The 24,208-nt window shown below is 39.4% G+C and overlaps 12 protein-coding genes across 12 annotated transcripts; 4 read left to right on the top strand and 8 right to left on the bottom strand.

The window, feature by feature from the left end:
- Positions 1-1,272: 1,272 nt before the first annotated feature.
- On the bottom strand, positions 1,273-2,728 carry BMR1_03g00331 (hypothetical protein; the record flags this gene model as incomplete). Its single annotated transcript, XM_021481817.1, has 3 exons — positions 1,273-1,973; positions 2,051-2,372; positions 2,393-2,728. The coding sequence occupies 3 exons, from the start codon at positions 2,726-2,728 to the stop codon at positions 1,273-1,275; spliced, it is 1,359 nt and encodes a 452-aa protein (XP_021338410.1).
- On the bottom strand, positions 3,361-5,404 carry BMR1_03g00330 (ABC transporter; the record flags this gene model as incomplete). Its single annotated transcript, XM_021481814.1, has 8 exons — positions 3,361-3,575; positions 3,597-3,786; positions 3,809-4,233; positions 4,255-4,384; positions 4,532-4,767; positions 4,788-4,862; positions 4,931-5,042; positions 5,063-5,404. 8 exons carry the CDS (start codon positions 5,402-5,404, stop codon positions 3,361-3,363), a joined length of 1,725 nt encoding a protein of 574 aa, XP_021338409.1.
- BMR1_03g00325 (hypothetical protein) lies at positions 6,018-6,908 on the top strand (the record flags this gene model as incomplete). Its single annotated transcript, XM_012793222.1, has 1 exon — positions 6,018-6,908. The coding sequence occupies one exon, from the start codon at positions 6,018-6,020 to the stop codon at positions 6,906-6,908; it is 891 nt and encodes a 296-aa protein (XP_012648676.1).
- Positions 7,235-8,257, top strand: BMR1_03g00320 (hypothetical protein; the record flags this gene model as incomplete). The annotated part of the gene is made up of 1 exon (XM_012793221.2): positions 7,235-8,257. One exon carries the CDS (start codon positions 7,235-7,237, stop codon positions 8,255-8,257), a length of 1,023 nt encoding a protein of 340 aa, XP_012648675.2.
- Positions 8,595-12,001, bottom strand: BMR1_03g00315 (conserved Plasmodium membrane protein, unknown function; the record flags this gene model as incomplete). The annotated part of the gene is made up of 2 exons (XM_021481813.1): positions 8,595-11,935; positions 11,956-12,001. The coding sequence occupies 2 exons, from the start codon at positions 11,999-12,001 to the stop codon at positions 8,595-8,597; spliced, it is 3,387 nt and encodes a 1,128-aa protein (XP_021338408.1).
- Positions 12,692-13,387, bottom strand: BMR1_03g00310 (phosphatidylinositol glycan, class U; the record flags this gene model as incomplete). The annotated part of the gene is made up of 2 exons (XM_012793219.1): positions 12,692-13,003; positions 13,082-13,387. The coding sequence occupies 2 exons, from the start codon at positions 13,385-13,387 to the stop codon at positions 12,692-12,694; spliced, it is 618 nt and encodes a 205-aa protein (XP_012648673.1).
- On the bottom strand, positions 13,616-14,310 carry BMR1_03g00305 (ATP synthase mitochondrial F1 complex assembly factor 1; the record flags this gene model as incomplete). Its single annotated transcript, XM_012793218.2, has 2 exons — positions 13,616-13,885; positions 13,906-14,310. 2 exons carry the CDS (start codon positions 14,308-14,310, stop codon positions 13,616-13,618), a joined length of 675 nt encoding a protein of 224 aa, XP_012648672.2.
- Positions 14,680-16,871, top strand: BMR1_03g00300 (hypothetical protein; the record flags this gene model as incomplete). The annotated part of the gene is made up of 5 exons (XM_012793217.2): positions 14,680-14,899; positions 14,920-15,341; positions 15,362-16,521; positions 16,614-16,788; positions 16,809-16,871. 5 exons carry the CDS (start codon positions 14,680-14,682, stop codon positions 16,869-16,871), a joined length of 2,040 nt encoding a protein of 679 aa, XP_012648671.2.
- A 9-nt stretch (positions 16,872-16,880) lies between these two features.
- Positions 16,881-18,233, bottom strand: BMR1_03g00286 (ferredoxin--NADP+ reductase; the record flags this gene model as incomplete). The annotated part of the gene is given in 9 exon segments (XM_021481812.1): positions 16,881-16,940; positions 16,961-17,326; positions 17,348-17,461; positions 17,482-17,574; positions 17,594-17,645; positions 17,717-17,870; positions 17,891-17,960; positions 17,981-18,133; positions 18,156-18,233. The coding sequence occupies 9 exon segments, from the start codon at positions 18,231-18,233 to the stop codon at positions 16,881-16,883; spliced, it is 1,140 nt and encodes a 379-aa protein (XP_021338407.1).
- Positions 18,234-18,256: 23 nt separating this feature from the next.
- BMR1_03g00285 (hypothetical protein) lies at positions 18,257-21,209 on the bottom strand (the record flags this gene model as incomplete). The annotated part of the gene is made up of 3 exons (XM_021481811.1): positions 18,257-18,469; positions 18,490-20,948; positions 21,170-21,209. 3 exons carry the CDS (start codon positions 21,207-21,209, stop codon positions 18,257-18,259), a joined length of 2,712 nt encoding a protein of 903 aa, XP_021338406.1.
- Positions 21,130-21,963, top strand: BMR1_03g00280 (small subunit ribosomal protein S14; the record flags this gene model as incomplete). The annotated part of the gene is made up of 3 exons (XM_012793213.1): positions 21,130-21,538; positions 21,621-21,839; positions 21,860-21,963. The coding sequence occupies 3 exons, from the start codon at positions 21,130-21,132 to the stop codon at positions 21,961-21,963; spliced, it is 732 nt and encodes a 243-aa protein (XP_012648667.1).
- BMR1_03g00275 (protein phosphatase) lies at positions 22,366-24,183 on the bottom strand (the record flags this gene model as incomplete). The annotated part of the gene is made up of 1 exon (XM_012793212.1): positions 22,366-24,183. The coding sequence occupies one exon, from the start codon at positions 24,181-24,183 to the stop codon at positions 22,366-22,368; it is 1,818 nt and encodes a 605-aa protein (XP_012648666.1).
- Positions 24,184-24,208: the final 25 nt, after the last annotated feature.

Genomic DNA, 24,208 nt, shown 5'->3' with positions numbered 1-24,208 from the left:
TTTGTCATGTAATAATGTTATTAACATAAACCATGTGTTTAACATAGTGTTATTTATATAAAAATCGTTATCTAGTGATATTTAATGGTGATAAAGTGATTATCTACAAATTTATTCATTGATTAGAATAAAAGGCTTACATAGTATAAATAGTAATGATGTTGTCGTCGTATGATATTTAGATAGGCTTTTTGCATATATTTCGATTATTGACTAATTTTGTTTCATATATATAATTATTATATATTTATCTATTTAAGGCAGTATAGGTAAATATTATCCGTTTTAAATTCGAAATTATAATTTCCATTTATTGTATTATCTTGTACGTAAATATGGACTTATGATTATTTTAATGTATTATTAATTAAAATTTGGAGCTAACTTGACAATCAAATGTATTTGTGTTATAAATATGTGGATCAAACAATTTTACGCATATAGAAAATTTTAACTGACACTAGCCATAGAGTAGTTATATAGTATATTTATTATTTAACTTAATTATATTATGGGTTCCAAATATTATTTGGCATTTTTGCTTGATATAGTCTCCAATATAAATAATTTGGGGAAAGTACTTTTTTCAAATTGTCATATTGATTGGCTAAAATGTTCTCTGGATGATAACTCTAATAGCCAGATGTTAATTGATAGTGAATATAATTCGAATGGAGCCATGGCACGAAATAGATCTTAGGCTATCATACATTGGTTGATAAGATGAGCTAAATTGTGAATATTTTGGGATACTATAATAGATACATTACCTGCGTATACAGATAATGAAATGAATACATTTTGGCGTAAATCAAATTGATATATACACATAAGCAATGAGAAATTTCAGCTCCATAAACACAATCCAACAATACAATCTACATTGTACAATAGTTATTATTACGAAAGTAAATTTTACTTATTTTTAGTAATTTTGCATGAATTATAATAACGTATGTATAATATATTTAATATTGCTCAATGCATGCATAATTATAGGTATTATATTTGTATTAATCATATAATTTTAAATCAACACTAATTTAAGTCTTTATTAATATTGCATAATCTTATATACCAATCTGACAAAGCTACTTCTAAATACAATAGTAAATGCGCATTACAAGCGATTAATGAAGTGACTATCTAATATGCAAATTACACGTAACTGTTTTTTACAACATCTGCTCGTTTTATATCAGTATATACTATGAATCAGTGTTATATATAAATTATTAATAATATTATACAAATAAATTGGCATAAACGATTTTACAACATATTGATTACTTTGCATATAAATGCAGGTTTTAGAAAATCAAATCCATCTTTAGTGAGAATCTGTGACAATTCATCCCTAGACATGGCCTTTTGTCCATTAGCTAGTTTTCCCACCTTGAGATTCTCCAGCATCAACTTACGAGACTGCGATTGTGGATTTTCCATATTGTAAATCCCCTCATCTTCAGAATCAGACAATGTGAATATGCCTTCAGATATGAGATCTCCGCAGCAATCACATAAAGTTTTGCAACACCTACAGTCTGTACGGCGTCTTTTTACAGTTTTTATTTTGGCATATTGGTCATTTCCAACTGTTTTGTCCGGTCTATAAGACAAACAACTGGGTTTTGCTTCGGGTGAGGTTATTGATGATCCGGAAAATGTGTTGGGGTAAATATGTTTATTTAATGCAAAATTTTTGATGTTTTTATTGGAATTTACATTACTGTACATTTTAAGGTACATTGGTTGGTTCAGTAGTGAATATGGAGTGCTATCTGCCACCAATCTCATACCTTGGGTAGCATGTTTGGTTAGCTGTCTATAAAGCAGATTTGATGGAGTGCTACTTAAAAAATCAAATGAAGAGAAGGGTTTTTGTGGTGATACACTTGGATCAGATGCTCCACTAACTCTAGCATAGTTTGACAATCCAGTTAGGTCGCCGGTGAGATCATCTCCAGACATCTCTGTATTAGCGGTTTACATAAGGATCCAATTTGTATAAAATTGTGCAGTTATTGTGGGTTTAATCGCAAATACATACCTTTAAGGGCCAATGGATTTACTAGTGGTATGCCACAAAACCCCCGAGAGGAAGGTTCCCTATCCATTATACGCCGCAACGATTGGGAATTACCAGGGCGGTTTAAGCAGGCAGTTTTTATAAATCCTGAAAAATCAAGATTTGATCGCATCTTTGGGGCAATAGTTGCTAATAGTGTCTCAATTGCCAACGACCCATACGAATATGACAAGTTATTGCGATATAAAGACATTGCCAAGTGATATGCAGTCAAAGGATTCCCAATGTCACCAGTTAGTACATTTAAAGCAGCTTCCTTGGATGCAATTCCCAATTCAATGAACTATATAAAGGTCAATGTACCTTCAGAGTATCAAAATAGATCTGCTCCTCGCGCTCCAACTGTAGGATGGTCTTTGAGTTTTCAATTTCATCGAAACAGACCTGTTCGATCAGTCTGGTCCAAATACCAAAATCGCTATTAGAAAATATTTGAGTATCATTATTTTGCCTCAAAGACAATCTGTTCCACAATTTCAACAGCCTAGCCCTAGTGTCCTCTTCGATTAGTGATAGGTGCTGGGAAGCATATTCACATAACTCTACGCTGGGGAGTGGAGCGGCTTGGACGCAAATTGAGTTTTCTTGGCAAGAATTTAATAGTAAAGTTAACGGGGAAGAGCTGGAACGGCTGCTCATTTTACAGTAGAATCTAATGTACAATTACAGTGCCGAACTAATTGTGGTGCATCTTCTAGGCTGACTTAGTTGCGTGGCCCTGGTATATATATTAGATCGGTTATAATTTTTAATTTATTCAATAAAGATTGAATACTGGATGAACTGATATTCATGTGTATTGTGTCAATTGCTTGATGTGCAGCTTGGATTTTCCATTTTTTACACGGTGGTAGACCCAAAGTACTATTTCTATTTAGATACACAGTGTATCTACTCGGTATTCGTCTTGATTGTATATTTTTAATTTTAAAACCGTTTTTATTGTTATTTATGTAAAAATTTTGAACCTACGCCAATCAATTTATTTGGAATATATAACACAATTTTAACCATTAATAGTGATAATCTTGATAAAATAGCGCTTAAATAAAAATATTTTTATCTCATAAATGCATAATACTTTATATATATGATATTGTACGTCACGGGATATTCACTTATAATTTTACATGTCAATATACGCAAAACAGACTTTGGCTACGCTAAGTAATATTGTCATGTTAACGCTGATCGTATATAAATTAGTGTACAGTTTGTAGTTTAATTTTCATTTGAAAAGTTTGAATGAGCTTGAAAATTTCCAATAATCACTAACCACTAGTGAGAGTTATCACAAAATCCACTGCATCAATCAATGCGGTTCTGTGTGTAATCAGTAGAACCGTGCGATTACTTATCATTTTGAGCGACTTAACGATCTCTAACTCCAATTGATTATCAAGTGATGCTGTGGGTTCATCAAGTGCTAGTATATTTCGACTATTGAGAAATAGTCTTGCTAGGTTGATACGCTGCCTTTCACCGCCTAATTTAAGCATTTTGATACCTGATAGCGATCTTCCTCCTTCACCAACAAAAGTTAAATCCCTTTGTGGTAGGTTATCTATGAAAGATGTTAAGCCAGAGAGCCGATAAGCTTTCTGCAAATCATTTTCCTGGGCGGTGTCCAATGGGTATGTGATGTTCTGTCTAATGGAAGTTGAAAAGGCAGGATATTCCTGAGAAATCCAAGAAATCTGTATAAAAGCATGTGTTTACCTGAGATCTTAGCACATCATCAGGAATTTGATCAATGCGCTTGCCATCGATATAAATTTCACCACTAGTCGGCACATATAACTTCATTAAAAGCTGTATTATCGTACTTTTTCCAGATCCACTTTTACCCATAATTGCCACTTTAGCCCCGGCTGGAATATTCAGCGTCAATCCACCCAACACTTCCTTTTTAGGTCTAGTAGGATATGCGAATTTTACATTATCAAACAGGATCCCAGATGGAGTAATGATGTGTGGCACTGGAATCATCGCCAATTCCTTATCATGTAAATGCTCCAATACCCTAGATGCAGCCCCTAGGCAATTTTGAAGGTTGCCCATGCTAGTAATAAATCCTTGGGTTCCACCTCCAGACATGACGGTGTAAAGTAGTAACGAAGAGATATCGCCGATATTCATAATGCCTAAATCAATGGTTATAATACCATTGGCAACCGTTGATGCACTTAGGTGGCTAATTAGTAGAACTGAAAAACCGATAAAGGCCACGGAAAGGGCATCATTGATGCCAGCGGCCAGCGCAACCTTTCTGGACAACATATACATATCTGTGATCTACTTTAGGTGTGGAATAGTAATGTTATCAACATTATAACCGCCAAGATTTATATAAAATATATTTTTGTATGGTGGGGTTATAACTAGACAAATAATGGTGTTTAGCAAACATCATTTAACAACAGATTGTATGAAAATTAGTACCTTTCTTTTGAAGTTAACCTCCTCTATATTCTGTGCGTTGAAAGCTTTTACAATCTTAATGGAAGATAACCTCTCTTGGGCATACTGAATGGCACTGCCCAAGCACTCAGCTTTATACCTGGTCAACTTTCTGGCATATCTCCCATAAATCACTACTAGGCACAATCCCAGAGTTGCAGGTGTAAGAATCACGGCAAATAAACTAGGCGGTGAGAAGTATAATGCTAGTCCTGCGCCTAAGTGAGACAAAACCTGCCAAAAACTGACGTTATGGACATCCTTATGGCTGTGCATATGTGATGTATTGCAGAGGATGCGATGGTTATATCGCCTATGTTAGTTGATATTGTGATAAAATTTGATTTTTGTTATCAAACAATATAATCTAGTACGACATACTTGATAATAAATTTGCCAAATCAGTAGAGTGGGTCTTATCGAAAAAAACAGAATCTTTTCTTAGCAACGAATTAAACGTAGTGGTTCTGAGTCTAGTTGCAATTCGTTCCATCTGTGTGAAGTGATTCATACGGCGATGGTTGCGGAGATTGTTTTGAAGAAACTGGCAGTGGCGGCTAGGGATACTAGACCAATGCATTTTGCAAGATTCAGTGTATCCAAATCATTTAGCAGCCGACCCAGTGTTCTGGGGAATGCAAGCAGTACGCCAGATGAAAAAATCACCGATAATATTGCCGGTCCCACGGTTTTGGGCTCCTCTAACATCATTTTGAGGAGGGAATATTGCGGCGGCGGTTTGTTTAGTGTCGAATTGTATCGATACAGCTCCAAGTGAATATAACTTTTACAAACATACCTCTTTGTAACGTATTTTAGTTCTTTATTTAATATGCGTTGTATATTCCAATACATATTCCAAACTTTAATTGGTGGGCTCTATGATGTTTTGTCCATTTATATCATTAGTAATCCTTTAAGTTTTAATTTAGCGTGTACTCAGCGTTAATTTTTCAATTATTTCATCAATCAATTTACAATAGTACTGACATGCGCAGCCATTTTACACTCTAGCTCTTAATTGGTATTTATGATATGAAAAGTTATTAGGGCATAGCAACGAAAGATTACTACGGTTCTTTGTTATTATTGTTAGATAATTAAACAATAGATGATTGGGCTAGACTAGTTGTAATAAGTTCAAAATGCAGTAAAAAAACAACAGTACTATATATGAACGCCTTCCAGACGCAAATCTTAAAAATATTGAACAATTATTGTATTAATACAGATGTCAGTCATATATATTAAATAAATCATATTTTACAAAAGTTTTCGTGTTTAATAGCATAAATATACTCAAAGCGAATGTTGTGAGTAGTATGTATTTTGAGGGTACGACTGATGAATTGAGCGTATCCGGTGGGTGCTAATGCAAAAATTGACAGACCATAGAATTGAATATAAATGTCGAAAAGGGAAAATGATTATGTAATGGTTAATTTGGTGCAACCGAGGGCGAATCAGAATGTCGGAAGGAGCTATTGAACAGGTGACCAACTATATTGGCAATTTGGAAAGCGAGGTAGAGCTTTGGAAAATCAAATGTTTGGATGCACAAGAAAAACTCAAGGACCAGCAAAAGGACCAAAATGAGCTGATCTTGTCGGCTAAGAAAGAATTATTACAGCACTGCCTGTCAATTAGGGATGCCATTGAAGCAGTTGAAAAAAGCACAGCAAGGCACCCCGATTCAATCGTGAATATGATCAAAGAGGAAACGATACAAACATTGGACTTGAAGGACTTGAGACAATTGTCGCAAATACTATCAGTGAAGCTGGGGCTACGGGCATCGCTCCTAAATGTAAAGAGTGGTATATGCTGTAACAACTATCAAGATTCAATATGTTCGGAAAGAAGTCAAAAAATTACATCGCCTAGTACCGATAGATCGGAAGCTACGTGTAGGGGGCCAATTGAAAGGATTAAGAGATTCGTAGAGGACGTCTGTTGTGGATTCAGTCAATACAACTTCGCAAATGAATCGGCAGAAAAGGACGCGTTATCCCCTTCAAATAAGGAGTACACAGAAAGGGGCCACTGCCACAGGGCACCTACGCAACAAGAAGCCAATAACATGTATCTCGACGAACACCCCGTAAATACTAATGAATCCACACAGATAAATCGCACTGAATTAACAAACACGAACGCCATGTTTTCCAACCTCTCAAACCAACTACTGGTCAAATCAAACTCTAATGACGCAATGCCAATTAGTAAATCCAACAGTAATGAAGTTAATACTAAAGATGTAATGGTATTCAGCAGACGGGTGTCTACCGGAAGGGACAAATCGGCTAGAATTGCCCAGCCTCCCCCAGTGCCTTTGCTAGATTTTAGCAAGTTATATTAATTGAGCGCAATATTACAATGATTGCTGCGGAAATTATTTTAATCAACCCTCATTAGCATAAGAAGCAACACTTTCAGATCAGTTTACGAACTTGTAGCTTTAATTTTATCAATAAAGAACAAACACAAGTTATAATTTAGCTTATCTTTAGTTTCTTCGAAGGGCAAATGAATATATAGTGAATGTATAAGCTACCGGTCCTTACTGGTTAACCACAATCAATGTCTTGTGGGTATGAGGAGTTGACTTTTCAAAATTAAAAGTCAAACAAGTTAGTATACAATAAACAACATGTAAAACCCACAAAAATCATTTAGCATTGATGCATGAGACAACACTTAATTGCAATTCAGTATTTGCTAATCGTTTACAATGTATGTTGCCACTGGTGTATGGCAACGCGAATTATCAGCATTTATGCATTTCAATTCCGTCAAAATTTACCCAAAAGGGTCTATAAGCACATAGAACTTACAATAGATACGAATCAACCCCCGGAAATCACACTTAGATACGAGGAACCAGATAGTCTTGCACCATATAAATCGGCACTAGAGATCAAAAATGATTATAAACCAGTAAGAGTAAAATTAGCCGGGGCAGTAAAAATCAAAAAAATTGAAAATTTTGGCCATTTGGCCACGGTGGGTATTGATTATGGGAGAAATAAAATTGGAGTGTTTACACCTAAAACCTCTGTCACGCTATATAATGATTGCGATTTTTGGGAAAAACTAAAGGCCCTCTTACCGAAAGAGCCTTATCAGATAGTTGTGGGTTTACCTTACCAGCAATATAGCCCAAATATAGGCGCCCAAAACACGAGTGTCGATTGTGCTGACAAAAACCACCTGTTTTATCTTCCACAAATACTAACTTGCATCGACTTTGCAAGCACTCTGGTTACCAACCTGTACAATTATTACTGCGAAACTAGGGATTTTCAGACTAATGACCAGGGCCAAGGTGTGTGTTACATCTGCAGATGTCAATTATGTCTCATTAAAGGTAAACACAAATCAACCGCACATCCATCGGACATAATTTGCCCAGAAAAATTTGAAATAATTGACACAACTAAATTATTAGTACCTCCAGTGTTCCTATCATCAGAATCATACAGTTCCACAAACTCGGACGTATTTTCAAAAAACATATCATATGTCAAAAAATTTCGGAGAATGGATATCCATGCCCGTAGCAGCTGTTTGATAGCCCTTGGGTTTGAACAAAACCCGCATAGTTCGTTCTACTCTCTGCCGTCAGGCAATTCTTTGCCGCTGGAAACCGGACACAGGAGGTTGTATTTGAAGGCGCTAACTAAAATAGCAAAACGGATGACATTGTAACGCCATGTTCACTTGTAAATTGTATGATTAATTACCTAAATTATGCACACTAATTCCCTATGGGCTGCTTTGAACTTAGATTTTGGGAGATAGTGACTAGACTACAATTGTGCGCATAATTTTGACAGGCATAAATTTTACATTGTGAAAATACACAATCTGTAGCCCTGTGAATCGACGTACAGAATCAATATACGCTGTGCAGCATGTAATATTAAGAGGAAAATGCCCTACAATATACCCTATACCTATACTATACTATACCTATACCTTCCGTCCTAAAACAGTATTTTATTACACACATGCACCGTAACTAATCGGCGTCAAACAGAGAGTGTTAGTTAAGGGGGTTAGCCCACCTGGGTTTGTTCCACAAATCACCCTCAGAAGGAGGACCACTGGCCGGGATTTGTTGCTGGCCGCTAGCGCTCTGTGAGAATGTTTTCGGGCCTCCCTCGCCAAAGCCCCCTGCGGAGCTGGTGAACCCCTTGAAGTTGCCCTGACCAAATCCGGTGTCTGTGAAGCCCTTAGAAACGATACCAGTACCAGTGGAAAAGGCGGAGTATCCAAAGCTCCCAAAACTACCAAAGCTTCCAGGACTGCAAAAATCGGCAAACCCAGAGCCAGATGATGCCTTCTGGGCCAAATCCGCTAGAGATCCACCGCAGGTGGCAAATGAGGAAAACCCACCAAAGCTAGACGCAGATGCATCGCCTCCAGACTGCCTGTTGTTAGCCTGATCTAGAGTTTTTGACAGTAAGCTGGACTCGCCAAACCCATAGGTCTGGCGCCTGAATGCACCTCCGCCAATAGCGTCAACTGGCTCCAGCAGCATGGCCGAGAAATCGGCCTTGACCGAGGGGTGGTCCGAATTGGCGGCCGGACTCTTGTCCTGTGTCTCTGATACAGATTGCTCGATTGTCTGAATCGGGACGTCAGCTTCTTTGAGCGGCTTTGGTTCATCGGCAAAGGCGGACGGGTTGGGCCCGTCTTCACTTCTCACTGTCATTTCATCAGCAATCATATTGGCTGGTTCGGCCGTTTCCATTGCACCTGCCGCCATTTCATCTGCAGTTTCCATTGGCCCACCCTCCGCCATTGCGGTAGTTGCTATCCCTTCCTTTGTTATCCCTTCCTTTGTTATCCCTTCCTTTGTTATCCCTTCCTTTGCTATCCCTTCCTTTGTTATCCCTTCCTTTGTTATCCCTTCCTTTGCTATCCCTTCCTTTGCTATCCCTTCCTTTGTTATCCCTTCCTTTGTTATCCCTTCCTTTGTTATCCCTTCCTTTGTTATCCCTTCCTTTGTTATCCCTTCCTTTGTTATCCCTTCCTTTGCCGTCCCTTCCTTGGCTATCCGTTCCCGTTCCGCCCTGAACTTCACAGCGGACAATTCTACGAACGTGCTGCCCCCCGCATGAATTGTCGAGACCGGCGGAGCAGGCCATGATTTTGGCCAATTTTTATGCACAACTTTTTTGTCATCTACCCTTAAAACATCTGCTTCTACATGCCCTATGCGTATGCGATCGGTAATGGTGTTTCTAAGTTTGGCCTTTTCCTCGTCGCATCGGAAGAGGTTCTGGAAGCCCTGTATTGTTTGGGGTTTGATAATGCAGCTATTGCCCATTATCTCATCTATAGCGTCCACTCTAAGGACCGGTGCTTGTGGGGGCAGTGTCTGTATGCCCGTCGAATAAGTAGTCTCTTTGCCGTTAGTGCGGGATTCCTCTTGCAAACTGACGGCTGCCAGCATGGCATCGACACTCCCATACAAGGTCGCTTCTTCCTCAACCCCGATGCTAGCGTTATTAGATTCAGATCCATCGGCCCCCGGCTGCGATGGCCTGAACTCTTCCGCTATGGGTACCAGAGAGTTTAGTTCTTGATATGGGCACAGGGATGCACCTATAGAGAAAAACCCGGGCTCGAGCAAGTAATTAGTATAGGCAAGCGTGGCGGCGGTGGTCTCCGCCGAAAAGTGTTGGAACAAAAAGTCGTTGCATTTGGTAGATGGATTTTTAAGCCACTTCACCCTCGAGCGTACTTTAGCCTCCAGGTCGATAATGTCCATTTGTACTTGCAAAGGGGGGCAGTAAAGCTGTTTAGTTGCAATACACACAAACTCTGCGATAAGGCGGCGGACGTGCGAGAGATTGTAATCCTCCTTTTGCAGATTGGGATGCTTATCCGCGCTTATTTTAATGTCCGGTATAGCTGGCATGGGCTCAATAGCTTCTGTGCTCAGCCGGTCCAAGCCATCTAATGACTGATCTACTAGGTGAAAGGCCTGAGATAGCGCCTCTATGAGGGTATCGCGGATACCACGTTCGTAAATTGGCAACCCGTCTCCACTGTTGACACCTTCCCTAAAAAACCGCTCTACCAGGGGCGAAAGCTGACTGTTTTTAGTAGGGGACAACGGTTTGTCATATGCGGACAACTTGCTGTCATGTGACAGCAAGTTGTCCGCGGACAGAACCTTGGCCCCAGCGGTCTCTACCTTAGTAGTGACCTCTATGCTATGGGGGGATACTATGTAATGGAGCGATATAGTGCAATCTCGCTGCGCCAACAGTACAAGTGGCGGGTTAACCAGCGGTGGCGTGTCAACCTGCGCGTGCCTCCTGTGTAAGGTCTCTCTGAAAGTTGTGCTAATTGCAATGCCGCGGGGGCAGTTGAGCGAATCTGAGACTTCTAATGAACATCCTTCATCCATCCCCAGGACGTTCCACTCGTTATTCCAAAGTTTTCCGTGTCCCAGTACTAGGGCCTGTGAGGTGTGGGAGCAGAACACCAATACGATGCCCAGTGGTTCAAAGCTTACAAACTTGACTGTACCGCCGAAGGGATCGGCGAGAGAGTCTCCAAACGATTCATCTTGTATGAATAACTCGTTTTCCACAGTGAACTGTTTGTTAGTTTTTGTGTCTTTTGAAAGGCAGTAGAGGGAGATGGCGGAATCAATTGTCGTATCCGTCTTGATAAGCAGAGCAGTTAAGACTTGATTTTCAGAGATTGGGCAGATGCCCGCAAGTCTGCAGTTGCAATTATGTTGTTCCGTGGAGATGTCAATTCGTTCTGATACGTAACCGTCTGCAGTGACTGTGATAAAGAATGGCGGGTTAGCATGGCCAACTGCCCAAAAGGGGGCGATTTGTGGTGTTTCCAAGGCGCAAATATAAATGTCGCTGCTAAAAACAGGCGTTTTACATGAGATATTTTCGGGTAGATCACATATTCCAGTGTATTTTTCAAAATTATAAATTACCAGTTCGTTGTTCAGATTTGTATGGTAACATATAAGTTTGTCGCCAGACCAGCTGAAGCATCGTAATTCAGGTAGTGGCACGGGTTTTTTGGCTAAATCATGCAATTCTAAAACTCCAGCCTCGCCTGTATCCAGTTGATAGGCCAGTAGTGACTTTGTTTTGCATGCTTCTATCGCCAAAATGTTGCTATTTAGAGAGAGATTCGTAGTCTTGGATCTGTCTACATCCATCTCTCCCCTGGCCAAATCCGTGGATTTGGTGATAAGAGCTGATGCATATTGGGAACACTTGTACACATGCAGTGTATTTTTCAGGGCTACAACCAATAGATCGAGTGAATTTGAGATTGCGATGGGTAGAGAATGTACATTGTGCCACGTATCTGTGTTAGAGAGTTTTTCAATTGGGCCTAAGTGAGGTATGCCAAACCATGTTGAAATTGTAGTTCTTCGCAGCATTCCAAATATGTGGCCATGCCACGATCCTTAATTGGCCCGGGACGGGGTGGTTTGGATTGACTGTCGTGGGGACGGGGGTATTAAGTTAATGGGCACATGGGTTAAGGCATGGCACCCAAATGCGATTGATTTTATCAAGTATAAATGTGATCATTTCTAGAACCTTCACAATTCTTTTGTTAATTATGGCAACTTTCCTCAATATCTTATCTATTTCATCGTTAGTTTGCTATATTTGACACCCATTTATATTCATTCATAAAATTATGGAGTATGGTTTAAATCGGTATTGGTTTGGATTTTCATTTGTTACATATTGATATAATAAACCATTTTAAGTAACAAAACCGTAATCGCTCGGCAACCTACACTCTTACATACTGATTAGTAAATCTGTAAAGTCCATTATATAAATAAATACATTGCTCAGAAGTAATATACTAATTTACTTTGATTGCATCCTTTTTTTAGTCTATACACTTTTGAGGGTTTTCAAATCGCTACTTTGAAACTATTAATAATCCTAATAACGAGGTAATCCTATTCTAGCAGTCATTTTATGCTGCGACAAACAACTTGATGCAAATAGATCGAAGCTGCTACACTCGCATACTCTGATACTAAGATATGATACGACGGCCAAACCAGTACTAACATACAATGACGATTCTAGACTAATGCTAATTGTACAATAAGGGTGTTAGTAACTAGTTTTTCTTCCTGATATCCTCCCAGGAACGGAACTTCTCGCGACCAATATTACCTAATCCATTAACATTACTATTGTCATCGGATTCTTTGTGTACATCAAGCTTATTATTCATACTAGTCAGTTGCATGTTGCTATTAGTGTCATAGGGGTCATTTAGTATATCTCCCGAATTAAGTGACTCATATTCTGTGGCTGGAGATACAAATTCAGTGGATTGCCTGAAATTTTGTTGCATTATCTGATTATTGCGGGCATTCAATAGTATCTGTCGTGCAGTGTCACCGAGGGGACTGTTCATTTCCAGCACCTAAATGGATACAGTTGAGGATGTTGTTGGGTAAGAATTTTAAGAAAACTGATAATTTCTCTAAAATTATCAACTTACTTGAGAGAAAACAGACTTTCTCAACATTCTAGTACTAACTGCTGAAGAATACAAACCAGAGAAGATGGAAATCACAATACGAGTAGTTTTTTTGGGAACTCTGGGTAGATTTCCCAGCAAGAAGTGAATTAAATAACCAGATGTTACCCCGCTCATCAATGTGTAAAATCCAACGCGACGAAAGGGACGTTGCTCACTCTGATCCAATCTGTAACCCGAAGTTCTGATCCAATGCGCCAAATCCCTTTCCAAAGTATGCCATTCCCACTCGTTGATTGGAAATATCTTCTTCTCCAGCCCATTCATAACATGGACAGCTCACGTATACTACCCAATATAGAACTCGACATAAACCGCTGTTATAGTGTAAATGAAAATACGCGCATTAGTTGCATCAAAATTTTGACATTTGTACAAAAAATTTCTCAAAAACTAGTTTATAATAAAATTTATAACTTTTCGCCTACAGTGTTTGCAAATTAAAAACTAATATTGAACTAACACTCAATGATGTGTTCATACGTTTGAAAATCATTAACATTCAGATTCTGAATTAAACATGTCTAGATAATTGTCTTTAAAACTCTGAAAGTCAAACTCCTCTCCCATACCATTAAACCGCTTAACCCATTCAAAATAACTGTCATTTATGTAAAATTTTATAATGTTCCTCAGTATTGTACTAGCCTGGTGCTTTGTTATTTTTGTGCAAAGTACATCTACACGCAATAGTGCCAACCTATGAGACACTAGAAGCTCGTCAAACGCTGTAAATATTAGGAGTGGGTAGGAATCTCTACCTTTCTAAATAACAAAATAATTACTTGCTTATATGTTTCAAGTGATGTAATCAAAGCGCACTTGGGGTCCACAAATTGCCAAATTAAAACTTCAAATCCATACTTATAGACAAGAGGTGTAATAAACATTGGAAATAACTTGTTATTTCTAGTAAATAGTTGATAATTGCCACTGTCTAGTGTCATGGTTGCCACATCCTTTCTGGGTTCAAATTGCTTGTTCCAGACAAAACATAACCTTTCAGGACCAAGTTTTGATAACAAAGGTAACTTTGCCACTTCATTAAGGGCCCTAGGCACTGGGCAAGTAAATAACTGTCGATTAATTATTATTAAACATAACGGACTAGAATGATTAGGTAGTTTTGTTGCGGATCTTGGTGACAAATAGCCCAAATATTTCGCATAAAAGCTAAATTTTAGGCACATTGCATAATAAAATAATTGTTTGATGAACTATTGCCTGTGTAAATTGACTGGCCACTCGAAAACCATGCTGTAAGCTGTCTTTCTAATATCTCCTCCGTGCTTGGAGAGGTGTTTTTGGGCCTCCTCAATTCCAATGTAAAACTGTTCGCTTATGAACTTGATTTCATCTTGTGATAGTTTCATTTCATGTAATTTTCACAATTTCATTCACTATTACATAACTAGTAAGGTAGAGTAAGGATTTGTAACTGTAGGGCATGACATTACCATAAATTATACCATAGCACAGGATAATACATCTTAAATAATTACACACTATCCATATGTACACTAATTCCATTTTATTAATCTATTGTTTTGTCAAATGTAATGCAGCTACCAATGAAGTTTTTAATATATACATCTAGCAGCTTAAATTGTACAAAACGATATCTGTCTACTCTGAATTATCAAAGCTCAAGTGTGATTAAAAATTCAGCAGAGGGACAATTCTTCAAACATAAGAAATTGGACAGAATAGCGCACAAGTTTGTCAAGATTCCAATCCATTACCAAACACCCAAAGAACTAAATGCTACGATTGTCTCGGGTATTGATGCAGTTATGTAGGAGGTAACGCTTTTTTGAAGAATTCCAATTTTTGGAGAAGATGCGAATCAGCCACTTTGCGACTTTTGAATTGCTTCACTCCATTTGACTTGGTACATATTTTGAATGGATTTGCCAAGGGAAATCATTTTTCGGACGTCCTGTTTAACAAAATTGGTCATATATTGACGAAATCAATTGATGATATCAAAATTGAGCACTTTCACGCAATCCTACTAGCCTATTCAACTGCCAATATTTATATACCCAACTTGATCAAAGCAATTGAACGCAGAGTGGCACTTGAATATTCACTAATTACTCCAAGTTGTTTATCTTTATATCTAACCACGACAGACATATTTAATTATACACTCAGCACACACACAATCGATGTTATATTACCATATTTAAGCCGTTATTGTGGTTCGTTCCCCCCAGAGGTAACTCCACACCAACGTAGGACTTTTGCCGAGCAATTTGTGGTGTTATAAAGTACATCAAATCGTACCCTAAAGAATGGGAATCTTTGCAAGAGAATTTACTCTCCAATATATCCAATTTTTCAATCTGGCTTTACATTGCACTTTGCAGGAAATTAACTCATCTGCCATCACACATGATATCTGACAAACTTGTATGCAAGATAAACGAATTTGCATTGGCGCAAGCTCCTCTAATTGCACCGGCACAAATACCATCACTTCTAAAATCAGTGTATTACCTCGGCAATTGTAAAAAAATGGAATCATCTATAGCCACAATAAAAACGTTGTTGAACTATTTGATTAGGCAACACAAAGAGATAGATTGCTTTGGCATACTAACTGCGTATGCCATATCGCAAGTTTTGAATGTGGACAATCATTATCTATCGCAAATAATGGACACATTTGTCAAAGACAAGATTGGTATTGACAAATACAAGTTGATCAAGTTTCTAAAAGATCTTCAATACGACAAGAAAATTGACACTTTAGTTTGCAAATTTGTATCAGACTCTGTGTTACCCGGAATTAAAGCTAGGGATGTAAATTTATTGATTGAGTTGGCATTGGTATTCAAAGAGCATAAATTTGCTAGGGGAGTGGAAGATATAGCAAAAACAGCATCGGAATTGAGTGTTGACGGTCGTGATGCCGTAGACTACTTACGCCTAACAGATATCGTTTCTAACAGTAGCAATGCTGATATATTCAAAGCTGTAACTGATAAATTCCACCCAAACACCTATGCCCAGGCCATAATCCTGTACAAAGAATCGGAGAGCTTTGCCAAGTGGCTAAAAGTAGCTTTGTCCCAAGGCATATCATCTATTGACAAAGAAATTATCCCAGCAATGCTACATTCGCTGGTGACTGGCAACACAAATGTCGACGTTAATGCCAAGGAAATTGAGCAGGCCCTTGATTACATATCCAGGCCAGAAATCTTGGCCAAAGTGCCTCTTTTTGGACAAGAAACTTTGGTAAAGGTTGTATACCATAGGAAATCACACACAAATCTAATCAAAGATGTGTTTAGCATAATATCCAGTAAACCGGACATCGAAACGTACATAATAGCAATTTCATGCCTGCAAGCTGCAATACACTTGGATACTCCAAGAGATGCCATTATTAGGTATGCTTATCCATTTCAATAACAACCCATAATACTTTACCCCGGTTAAATTATATCTACAACTGACCAATGCATATCGTAATGTAATATAGGTGGATCATTAAATATTGCACATTGGCCAAGTCCCACTTACCATTGGTGTTAAAACTTCTAATCAGGTGTAATATACACCAAAAGGATGGATCTTACGACTTGACACCTATATGCAACGCGATAGATGTTGCCCTGGAACTCGATAGTGACGTGGGTAGGATTGAAAAACTTAAGGTACAGTAAAAATTACATAGCAACTTGCCAGGAAATTAAATACCCCAGAGCCAGTTGAAATACCAGAACCAATGTACGAATAAAGCGGCTGACTATATGCCAGATTTCGGTTTAAATAGCGACGTTATGTGGTTGACAAACTCAGCGCACTCCTAAATGAAATGTAACTGACCTTTGCCTGCAAAATTGTGGTTGACAAATCCCCCTTTGCACCGAATTTACTCCATCCAACGCTCGCAAAGTGGCAACAATTCGCCTTAAATATCTCAGCATTTTCTCGGGAAAGTAAATCCAAAGTCAGCTGATCCCTTTCAAACCCCAAAGCTTTAAATATGACATTAGATTCGACATTTATGGGATGCTCTGCACAATTTGATATTTGTATATCCATTTTTGCCGTTCCTTGCGATATTTTTGTGACATTTGAATGGAAAATAAATTCTAATATCCTTTTCCCGTTGATATGGTAATTTTTTGCCATCCTTTCGACGATCTTTCGCCGCCGTTCTATAGCACGGCCAGAAGTAGTATTAGCCATCTAAATAACCGTTTTGCCTACAGACAAAAGACCTGAATGTAGGTTAATGGACTTTTCATAGTTTGCTGGGGAAATTACAGGGTGAAATAGATCCGAATTTACAATAGATCCTAACTGCGCATTAGTGAATTTTGCCTAAATTGACCAATGCCTACATTAATCCAACCCCCTCTTCCAACAATATAAACCTTTTCCAGTTGTGGCAAAGTGTTGATTATGTGTTTGGACATCAACGTGTGTTCCAAGGACTGAATTAGCAGGTATTACTCTGCGCGGATATAGCAGCATTTTGGCTATATCAAGGGCCACATTCCCGTTGCTGAATTAGTCTGATATATATTGGTAAATTGATGCAAATTTTGTATCCGTTCACCGGGAAAAGGCGCCTACCCTATCACCGTAGCATGGGTTGCATTGTTATTTCCCAAACATCGCATGATATCTTCCGCGTTTCTAGAACCGAATCCGTTGTAATAGTTGCAAAAGTCCAATGCCTGGAATACCCTCCCGTTTGATTCTCCCGAAATTATAATGTTCCTGGGTACTATATTAGCCAATATTTACCCGTGGCGCCAGTACACAATATCATAAAATCGTAATTCATTGCAATTTCAGATGCTGAAATCATCTCTCCCTGTGTGATAACTGGGATACCACTTTCTGACCCAAATGAACGCGAATATTTGGGTTAGAAAGCGTAGAATCAAAGGAGGGAATTAATGATTTGAGTGATAATTTATCCGGCGAAACACCCGTGCAAAGTAATCCATACAGAGACTGTGATTTTTCGTATAAATCTATGTGCATCTGTGTAGGAGAAATTACTAACTTTCAGGGGCAAATTAAGAAGATTCCTGCACACATAGAGCCCCGCTGGGCCACCACCAGCCACTAAAACTCGCCACATCTATAGCTATTACATCCTAAAATTTAAGGCAACTCAGTGACTTTAAAGGTCGCAATTTTTGAGGGTGCAACGTACACATGCTTTTGCAACACCCCTAGCAACTTGTCGCTGGGGTAGCTAGTCACCTTAAGGGGAGGAAGCACACTGGACCCATGAGGGCCAACAGGGATCAGATGCACCTGTACGTGCAATAACTTTGACTCTTCCTGCAGAAAAACCTTTCTATTCCATCCGCACTGCATAGATACAAACTTACCAGAATGAAATCGTCACTATCCTCAAACTCACAAGCAACAGCCTCACTTTCCGATCCATACAAACTCACCGCAAACGGTTCACCGGTACCCACATCATCACTGGCGCTGATTCTAACGCCCAGTTTGCGTTGATTCTGATTTTGTTTGCCCAGCAAATTGTCGACCCTGAATTTGTAGGTCTTATTCTCGTAATTCATAATTAGCGTATGTTCACATTGTTTTGTCGCACCGTCAAGTATTACATAAAAAGGGATGAGGGGAATCAAGGGTGGGAATGATCTTATTTCTGGGCTGCCTTTACCGTCTGGCCCATTCAATCCCTCGGTGCCTGGAGCACCAATTTGCAACTGCATGTTGATGGACTTGAGTGCTGTAATCTCAAGCTGGAGAAAGAGTTCTGACATATAATGCACATTTATTTCGAATAGCGGGAATACAGCGATTTTTGTTTTAATCATCGTGGAATTGTCACAACTCTTCATAACGACATGGCCAACGAATCTCTCTGCGATATGGCAATCGACCAGAAACTTGTAGCTGCCAGCGTTGAATCTATAGGTATATGACTCAGAATCGCCAATTGCATTGCCATTTGAGGGGTCAATTAGGACTAGTGGGATAGGGGAAATTAGCTCGAATGGGTCTACGATAGAAGTGAATTCTATGTAGTTGTCGTGGCCACAAACCCATTGAGCACAGTCAAGCGTCTCTATCACTTTATCCGAGTACATTTTTAGTGACAATGGGCAAGTGACTTTAATTATACATTTAAACGAACACAGGGATAAATTGTCAAAACATCTCATATCGGATAGGGTTGTTGAGGCAATATCACGGGGATACAAAATTTTGCCATAATGGGCCACAAACTTGAGCAGCCACATTCCTTCTGGTAGAATAAGCGATTCTTTTAGCCTAAATTTATCTGTTTCACTGCCCCCGACTGGTACAAGAACGTTGGATTTAATTAGCACATCCCCTTTTGTAACCGATAAAAATGTAAGTTCAACTGTGAGTGGCATTGGCTGCACTGATTTAGCTGTGATCAAGGGGCAAAAAAATTGTAAGGGCACTGCTGTATTGTTAAAAGTGTTATATATTTGCGTGGGAAATGGCATATTCGACAACTCTGCCACTCCAAAAGAAACGTCCAAACAAATAAACGGCGGATATGGAAGATCCCAGGCACTGACCCATTTACCCGTTTCACACCCACTGGCGTCATCTAATAACGATAGTGCCTTGGAGAATCTGTGGTACCCCCCCATCTCGAAATAATTTATGGCCGTGTCGCGCAAGCTACCGATGGTAACCTCATCGGATTCCAATTTGGACAAGAAGTAAGCATGTGAATACAGCATCCCAAGTAATCGGTATTCTTGCAACAACCCACTATTTTCTACATCTACCTTTTCACCTTTATCCCCTGTAACAGTACCATCATTTATTGGTGTTGACAATGAGTGAGCTGAGAGGGCTGTTGTAATGCAACTATTTGCGAGCTCTAACGTGGTCTTTAGGAACCATCTGTGGACCTTGGCCGCGGGTTCAACGCCATTCATCAGCCTCCTATTGGAGGTTATAAACTCAAGGCAATCTTTTAAACAGTTAGTATTTTGGTTGCTACTGCCAATCAGGCGGTATAATTGGAGAGCCATGCCAAGGCGGTACTGAGAAAAGTAGAGGTAACTCTTTTGCTGGTTGGTTAATTCATCCACGCAAGCATATAGTTTGTCTGACAAAATTATTGTTGGCTGATCCAAATCGCATGTTTGTGATATATCAACAAATAAGTTAAGAAATTTTGGGAAATCAAGTTCAGTACCTTTGCTGACAGCCAGTCTGTCGTAAATTTTAAGTGCATGTGCATATTCGCAAGTTTGCATGTAGAATGAAGCCAAATTTTCACTGGTGCTAAAAATTTGTTTAAAATCAAAGAGTGGAGCGCTTGTTTGGATCATTCGGCTCCACATAATGTTGTATGAATCTTCTAAATGTTCTCTGCGTGCCACTAAACATGCGATAATCAGATCAATGAATTTATCTGCGTGTTTAAATGTATCGGAGCTCAGTGTGTAAACGTGGCACTTATTATGATGCGCAACTGATATATCGTGCCTAACCTTGTCAACGGCCTTGGTGGATGTGTTGTCTTTATTGTTCTCAGAGTATATCATTATAGCCCTTTCCCCTTCAATATAAGACATTTTTTTCAACCATGACTGGATAAGTGGCCTAGTGTTTGACTTGTAGATCTTGAGGTCTGGCAGTGAGATAAGCAGGATATAGAGAAAGGGCTGTTCGATAAAGGGCACGTCAATTGGCGAATAAGTTGAGTAGTCAATGGGCGTAAATTTGGGTTGTAAATATTTGAGTCCGGGGAATAAGTTATATGCTATTTTCAGCGGAAAATTCAAATTTAGTATAGGCACTACCAGACGCCAGCAGTCACAAGTATCTAGATTAACATTAACTAGCTGGTATTCAAATTAATTTCATTATTTAAAGACACAAATAAACATATTGACACAATATAGATTGTAGAGCATGCGCAAGTGTATTGAATTACATAGTATACTGCAATGCTCATTAATATGAGTGGTTTCGTATGCATGTGTAATTAAGAAATTTGTGTAGATATGGAATTGGTGCAAATAATTCGGATATTTAAAATGTTACCAGTATATCCGATGATCAGGGGAGGCCTTAGTGAATCCATAGTGAACTGGGGTATGTCACCTTCTATGATATTGGCATATTTGCCTGCCTTATGTTACATACTCAACACTAGTCATTTATCGCACATAATTTCGAATAATTGCAATAAATTTAGCGCATACAAACCTGTGCCAACTATCATAAAACTCTCGAGAATCCGTTCCAATTATGTAAAATCTGTTAGTAATGGGTCTACTAGTGGTGAATTGCCACTGTGGGAAGATACGCCAGAAAGTGTGCAAAAACAAATTAGGGCTTACGGGCCAGACCCCCCAGAGGATGTGTTTAGGAAACCGGTCAGACCGCTAGGCTTTTGGGGCAGGATGATGGGTATGTAATTATCAATGTCCAATAATTTTGATCTAAAATAAGAAATTCTGCATCAGCTTTCACGTATTCTGATCTAATTCAGCCCCCGATATGTCATTCATGGGTGTGGATCGAGCAGTGGTCGTCAGGAACATGAAAAAAAAATACCAAAGTACCATTTATCGCAATATCAGACGAACGTACAAAAGATATGTAAAAGATGCCGCCACTCTTCAAGAGGTTCTGTACTGGAAATACAAACTTGACAGTTTGCCCCGAGATTCCTCACCTGTGCGTTTCAGGAGAAGGTGCATTGTTACAGGTATAAGAGTTGTCATCTAGGCCGATCACGAGGAGTAATTGGAATTTTCGGAATGTGTAGACATAAGGTGAGGGAATTTTTGGGCAAAGGATGGATCCCCGGGGTTAGTAGGGCAAGCTGGTAACTTTTTGTTTTAGAAATTTATTGCCTACTTCCATGGTTAATTATTTTTGCGTCCATAATTACACCCTCAAGATTCCAGGAATAATTGCAAGACTAATACATAGCGACAGTAGGAGTTGAATTTGTATAAATTTGCAGGTTTTAAGGTGGTTAAATGGATCAAAAAGATAAATCGACCTTATGATGAGGCTCTGTTATGATTGCTAAAATTGAACGCTAAAATGTAAAATTATAGTAAATAACCCAATCCTAACAAAAGATATCCATAATCTCTGTTACAATTTTGTCGGTTACACTGTTATTAATTTTCAATCGTTTCTATTATTGTTGTCTGTGGTGATAACGAGTATGAGTGTTCAATTATTAAACTAGCGTTTCGATGTGGAATATTAATTACAGGGGTTCAATCAGAGAGATCGGATAGTTCACGGTTGATAAATGGGTCCGAATCCCAGCCGTAGAGTACCGTGGTACCCGGATCTCCCTTTTTTATTCCGGGTGCCAAATCCACAATAACACAAGTCATGTTGTCGCATCCAATACCATCGTTTTCTGACGGGTTCCTTGATAGACATGCATCGCACAATTGCTCACATATGCTAGACAGTGGGACGCAAGCAGATATCTTGTCCCGTACAAAGTTGACAGCCTCCTGATTGGTTTTGCAATCCCAAATACCATCACAAGCAATTATCACAAACTCATCTTGACTGCTAAGGGGACACACTCTTACATCGGGGAAAGCAGATATACGTTGTTCATGTGGTTGTAAACAAGTGTCCCTTTTGAAGGCTAAATCCCCTAATGATCTACTAAGGTTGAGGTTTCCATCAACCCTGCCATTCGTTACCGCTCCCCCTGCCAATTTTATCCTCTGAGCTTCCTCTGGTAGATGAGGTTTGTGATCATGAGTCAAGGGCACAGCGCGCCCAGATCTAGACAATACTGCTCGCGAGTCCCCAGCATTCGCAACGATCAAAGAAGGATTTGAACCGCCTACAACAACGGCTACCACCGTGGCCGCACCACAACCAGCCGCCAGTCCGTCGTCAGAATATGTAAAGTCGGAAGGCATGGACGATGATGGCAGGGAAGAATGAGCATCTGGCATCTCGTCCATGCCCGCAGACTCATCTTCCGCCGAAAGATCTGAGTCTTCGTAGTCAGGATCTGAGAACCCTTGAGTTGAAGAATCGCCAGCTGTACCGACTCTGTCTATTGTCCTGGATCTCTCATATAAATCATTACTTTCTTCAGCTCCATATGTATTGGGGGTACTGTCAGAAGCTGCTGCAGTTGATCTGCCCAAATGCTGTTCCAAAAATTGTAAGGTGTGGTGTCTGTTTAGGCCATCCGGCAAAAAAACTTTGAAAAGATTTGATCCATTTTTTGAATCTATATCTGCACTCTTTAAGCCATTCTCCGACAAAGATCTTAGCTTCTCATTTATTTCCCTCAACTCCGCCTCCCCCTCGGGTTTAAGCAAATCCACGTCCACCTGGATAAAAGAAGATTGTAAAACTTCAGCTAAGAGTGCTTGCGGTGGGGATATAGATTCCTGTGACTTAAGTTTCAGTTGGCCATTCGAATACTTATGCTGCAAAAGATCTAATTGTGACTTGAAAATCTTGGGGAAATGATCGGAAATCCAGTTGCTAACACATGCCCCGCCGTGTCCATCAAAAACGCCATATAGTGATATTGACTTAATCTCCCAAAGATCAATTGGTAAATTGGGTATAGCCAGATGGGCATCCTCCATGGACACTCGCCATCCCTGCATAGCAGTCTGGCCGAAACGAGTGAGGTCACTGTTGAAGTCGCCGCCAGAAGATGAATTCTTCTCAGTCTGTGGGCTACTGAGGTGTGCGCCCATGTTTAGATATATATAGTATGGGTCACAGCAAGGACCAAATATATAAGTGGGGCGGTGAAGGTTTTTGATGTGCCCAAGTCCACGCGTTTGGACGGTGCCACATGTGTATTTTTTCCCACCATTATCTTGCTGGATAAAGTTCTTCCATTGCATACTCCACCATATACAGCGAAACTTTATTTTGTTGTGCTCCTCACTACCTGTCTTGTGAGATATTGTCCGCGACAATGCGGTTACTCCCTTCAGCCATATCGTAGGAAGGCTGGCCAGACCATTAAATATGTATATCCTCTGATTTTGATGTTTAGCCGAAAATATAAGTACTGCCGGTAGCCAATATTTCATAACACACTCCACCAGCTGCCTTCCA

This window comes from Babesia microti, chromosome III (genome assembly GCF_000691945.2).
Source record: "Babesia microti strain RI chromosome III, complete genome".
NCBI lineage: Eukaryota > Apicomplexa > Aconoidasida > Piroplasmida > Babesiidae > Babesia > Babesia microti.
This window is presented reverse-complemented; position numbering and strand designations above follow the sequence as displayed.